The sequence below is a fragment of the Pocillopora damicornis genome, chromosome 10 (genome assembly GCF_964200805.1).
Source record: "Pocillopora damicornis chromosome 10, jaPocDami1.2, whole genome shotgun sequence".
In the NCBI taxonomy this organism is placed as follows: domain Eukaryota; kingdom Metazoa; phylum Cnidaria; class Anthozoa; order Scleractinia; family Pocilloporidae; genus Pocillopora; species Pocillopora damicornis.
The window spans coordinates 13,148,796-13,153,795 of record NC_142679.1 but is presented as its reverse complement, the minus strand read 5'-3'; the positions used below and the strand labels follow the sequence as shown (position 1 = coordinate 13,153,795).

At 43.4% G+C, this 5,000-nt stretch overlaps 1 protein-coding gene and 1 pseudogene across 1 annotated transcript in view; both read right to left on the bottom strand.

Annotated features, from left to right (window-relative positions):
• Nucleotides 1-1,888: 1,888 nt before the first annotated feature.
• LOC149039005 (uncharacterized) lies at nt 1,889-3,847 on the bottom strand (annotated as a pseudogene).
• A 305-nt stretch (nt 3,848-4,152) lies between these two features.
• The window catches only part of LOC149039004 (uncharacterized), a 2,152-nt gene continuing 1,304 nt past the window's right edge, over nt 4,153-5,000 (bottom strand). Inside the window, exon 2 of the mRNA XM_089184188.1 lies at nt 4,153-4,780. Within this exon, the coding sequence (XP_089040314.1) occupies nt 4,256-4,780 (525 nt within the window). The 3' untranslated portion in view covers nt 4,153-4,255. The remainder of the gene's footprint in view (nt 4,781-5,000) is intronic.

Sequence of the window (5,000 nt, the reverse complement as noted above, 5' to 3'; positions counted from 1 at the left end):
GCGTTGTGCATTCCTAGGTGTTGAAGTTGATGTTATTTCCCTATGACCAGTCATTCACGTTTGCTAGAGTGGTCTGCAGAGACAGACAATCGCTGACGGAGCTGACGTTTTTATGCAGCTTGGTGTCATCAGCGTATAACGCTGCCCTCATCCCGCCTACAGTTTCACCTGGGAGATCGTTAATAAAGATCGTCCAAAACTACTCTTTGAGCTCGACCCTTTTGCAAAATCCAAGTAACATTAGTCTGAATGTTCTTATCCTTCTAAGAAGTGGATAACATTTTTCATTTAGCTCTGCAGGTTTTCCGCGATCGCTTGAGCACTTAAGTGGTATCTACGGCCTATTTCGGAGTAAGAATTTAAAAGGAAATTAAGAAAATCCATTTTACAGCATTTTTATACTTATTAGATGACAAACTGATCCTTAATTTCATTTTTGATGTGCCTAATGCTTCGCCTTCCAGGAACAAATAAATCTAATGCAAATTGAATCGTTACAGCAATTGAAAAACGATTTCGATCACAAACGTTCAATAGAATAGCAACGGGAACTCAAAATTTCTTCCATCCATTTTTACACATCTCTGTAAAGCTGTGTATAGCTCTGTTAAGCAGTGTATGGCCCTGTATAGGTGTGTATATCTCTGTTTAGCTGCGTATTGTGTGTATAGCTGTGTATAGCCCTGTATAGCTATGTATAGCCCTGTATAGCTGTGCAGAGCTCTGTTTATCTGTGGATAGCTCTGTATAACTGTGTATAGCCGTGTATAGCCGTGTATATCTGTGTATAGCCCTGTGTAGCCCTGTATGGCAGTTTTGATTGTCTTTAGCCCTGTATAGCCTTGTTTAGCTCTGTATAGCCGTGTATAGCCCTGTCTAGCTGTGTATAGCCCTGTACAGCTATGTATAGCCCTTTATAACTGTGTATAGCCCTGTATAGCTATGTATAGCTCTGTATAGCTGTGTTTAGCCCTGAATAGCTGTGTATAGTGTAATATTCCTCCCTAGGAATTGTTATTCATGAGATGGTAATAAGGTATGGAGAATCGCTCTGGCCGGGAAAGCCCAAGCCAGGCGAAGGGGTGATGGTGAGACGGATCAATCCGACCGGTGGTGGGTGGGTGGGAAAACGCTTCGATGCGCAGAACACAGCCCAAGGCCTCAAGTGAAGTGACAAGGAGTGATACAAAACAATCTACTATATCCAAAATCCCTAGGGACTAATTACCAATGCTAATTGAGTTAGCATAGTGTAATATTCCTCCCTAGGAATTGTTATTCATGAGATGGTAATAAGGTATGGAGAATCGCTCTGGCCTTCCCTAGCCTACACCCACACTCATATGAAATGAACAATCACACACCCTAAGAAAAGAAACACAAAGAACTCTTTAATCCTCTTTCCAATCCTTACTTAACACATACTATATCTAATCATTAACAATAACCTATACTATAATAGTTCAAAACTTCAATAAAATAAATTCATGAAAAAGCTTGGGAGAATCCCACAAGATGATCCTGATGTTTGTAGTCCTGCCCCGCTTGTAAAGGGAGATCCGCTAGTTTAGCCGCCGCGCCTGCTGGATTCACTACTTGCTTAAGCTTGATATAGTGAAGCGCCGTCTTACTAGATTTCCAGCCAATGTGGTCCATGATTTCACTGAGACTTACGCTTCGCAATGCTAAAGATACAGCCGCCCCACTGCGAAACCCATGAACTGTTAAATGACTACTAGATAACTTCCCAACTAGCGCGGAAACATAAATACTCAATCGCGCTTGAGCCGCCGAAGACTCCAAATGGCTGAAACAAACTCCGCCAGATTTTGAAATAGAGCGAAAAAGGAAACCTGGCGCAAGGTTAATACGTAACAGCTTACACGCATCAAAATACATTTCCAAACCCCGGACAGGACAAATCAAAGGATTAGATCCCCGCTTAAAGGCAAACACATTTGCGTCACCTGACCTGAGAGACTTTGTCCAAACATGATTGAACAACAAACCAGAATTATCCGAGAAACGTAAAACATCAGATACTTTTACTTGTAACAAATCAGCTGCTCTATCACCAGCAAAAAATAATGCCTTAAATAAAGCCTGATCGCGGGCATACATAAAAATCCGAATTGCGCGCAAAGTCGAAGAATGCAACAAAAGGGCTCTAATGTATTCAGAGATAACCAACAAATCGTTCACTAAGATAGGCTCTGCCTGGCGTGGAGTTACCCTAGCCTTTAGTTGTTCTTCCCGCACATTACTCAAATAAGTCTTAACTGACCTACAAGAAGCTGGATTACCTACACCTAACAAAAACTGCCATTCTGCGCCTCGACCACTCTCTGCAAATATAGCACGCAACTTGCCAATCAGTGAATCTATAGTCCCAAATGCCAAACGTTTAGGGCACTCACAATCTAGCCCCGCATTACCTCCCCAGGTGTGACAATCCTGTCTATGAACTCGTGTCCTTCCCCCAAAAATCTCGAAAAATCTGATCATCCGAAGGTGAATGAACCGCACAACCCCACCCATAACCGGACGCATCGGTAGAAATCGCAATACGCACATGCTTCTCGTCTCTCCACGGAAGAGTGTCCTTCCAGTCGTCAAGGTAACGCCAATGCGAAATTTCCTCCCTCAAAGCGTCGGTCATAGACACTTGCCCATCATCCAAGCCAGAAGCGATCGCTCTACTCATTTCTCTAATGAACAATTTCGCGGCTGGAACAGCCAAAGAGAAAGATATGCATTTCCCCTGAAATCGTTGTAAAGTTTTGATCCAAACAGTTTTCTTGCAGGCAAGAATTTTCTCCCTAATTAAGGCCCAGGACTCAATCTTACGGCGCGGCACCAAAAACGATTGTCGAACGGAATCCACGATCAGACCCAAATACCCCAGGGATGTGACCGGCACAAGAACCGACTTCTTGATACCAATGGTATAACCGAGATCAACCAACACAGAAAGGACAACGAATATGGCACCTGTAGCCGCCAGCAACCTGAACTGCAAAGATCTGTCCGCTGGTAATATGGACCAAGACCCAGTCGGTCGCAAAAGCTCTCCATTTAAGCGATCGTCTATATAGAGAGAACAAGGAATCCCTTGAGCTCCCAAGAAACCTGTGGCGGCCAGACCAATGGTATGATAAACGTAAGGGGAGATTTTCCATCCGAACGGAAGAGTCGTACAAACAAACCACAGGCCACCAAAACTAAACCCAAAGTATGATTGCGAGGACTCTGTCAACATCACGTGATCATACCCGGACTTGTCGTCGCACTTGGTCATGAACGATCCGGGATAAACATACCTAGTCACTTCACTCAGTTTATCCAGGGAAAACGGCATATCTTTCATCCAAAGGTTTAGAAACCTCGCGTCAATACAAAGTCGAGGCTTCGTAGGTTCGACCGTGAGTGGCAACACAAGATGGGGGGGATCATCGACACCCACTACCCCCCAGACTCTAACCGCGCCGGTTAAAACACGATTCCGAATCTCCTTGGATATAAATTCCGTAAAATTTACAGTTTACATGATTCGGGAAAATCTTCTTAGGTGGAACAGTAGACGAATATTTAGCTCTCTTGAAAACTCCCGCAAAAGGTCTTGAAAAACTTAAGATGTCGACTTTATTTTAATCCAATCTAGAAATACAGTTCCTCAACGGATGACTCTCAAGTACCAGCTCCCATGCGGCTGAATACGGTGAAGACCACCTGCCACAAAGGAATCCGGATCCCTTAAATGTAAAGTCCCCAGATCCGGAACCTTACCAGATGAGATAACACTTTCCCAACACACAGCTGCACCCCCCTGAACGGGAACCCCAGTCATATCCACCCATAGGGTCTCGTTTCTTGGTTTAAATGCCGTTGTCTGTAGTTCAAATTCCGTAAGAACGTAAAAGTTATCCACAGCAGCTTTACGCTTAGTACCACCCAAAATCTAAGGACAAGATGGCAAAAAGAGAGATCACCTATGGGAAGACCTGGGGTTCCCGATCAGGAGGGAGCAGCCTCAATTCGCCTGAAAACAGGTCGTCTGGTGGTCACCATATGTGATGAACCAGCAGGAGCTACTCTACCCCGATCCAGAACTTACAAAAATGAATTAAAATTGAAACAACAACAGACACCGAATTGACCCAATGAAAAGGGAGCCTTTAATGCTGGGAAACACACGGCATAAATACTGGAAACTGATCAAAAACATTGGGAAAACGCCTTAATCCTGTCAATACATTCATTGTTTTTGAGGTGCCTCAACTCCTTGATTATAAAGGCCAGGCCTCTTAGACTGAGGACCTGGCTGTGGACGCGAGGAACAGAACCTCTGATAATGCCCATATAGGCCACACTGAAAACACTGGACTTGTGATCTATCCCTGCCTCTCCCCCTTGGCATGAAACGATTTGCACCAACTCCAGGCACTCGCAACGCTTTATCTACGGCAGCAATCCGCTTGAGTACCACTTCATCCTCCTTATCTCCTAAGAGGGCTTCAAGATAGCGCTTAAATTGCATGTTTGAGGCCCACATTTTATTTTGCATTGCTGTTAGCACTGCAGAATAAAATCCAGCTTTCGCGTGTTTTGTTTCCTTGGCCACAATCTTCAGATTCACTAGGTAATCAATTGCCTGGTCCTTCTGGAACAACGGAGAACGTATTAGGTGCTGTAAATCCTCCAACACCGATTCAACAGATTGCTTTTGGGAATCTTCCAACTTCTTAAGTCTCTCTAAGACACAAGCAAGATCACCCTCCTCCTATATAACAGATTTCAAAAGGTAAGATAAAAAATCACTGATCCATTCATTCCCTTTCTTTCCATTACTCAATCTCATAACTGATCGAGCACAGTATAATACAGGCTGAAAAAGAACAACACCGATTAGATTACAATTTATGAAATATTACATTACATTAGGTTAGATTAAATTAAATAAAAATTAAATTAAATTATCAAAACCTCAAACTTCCAGCAAA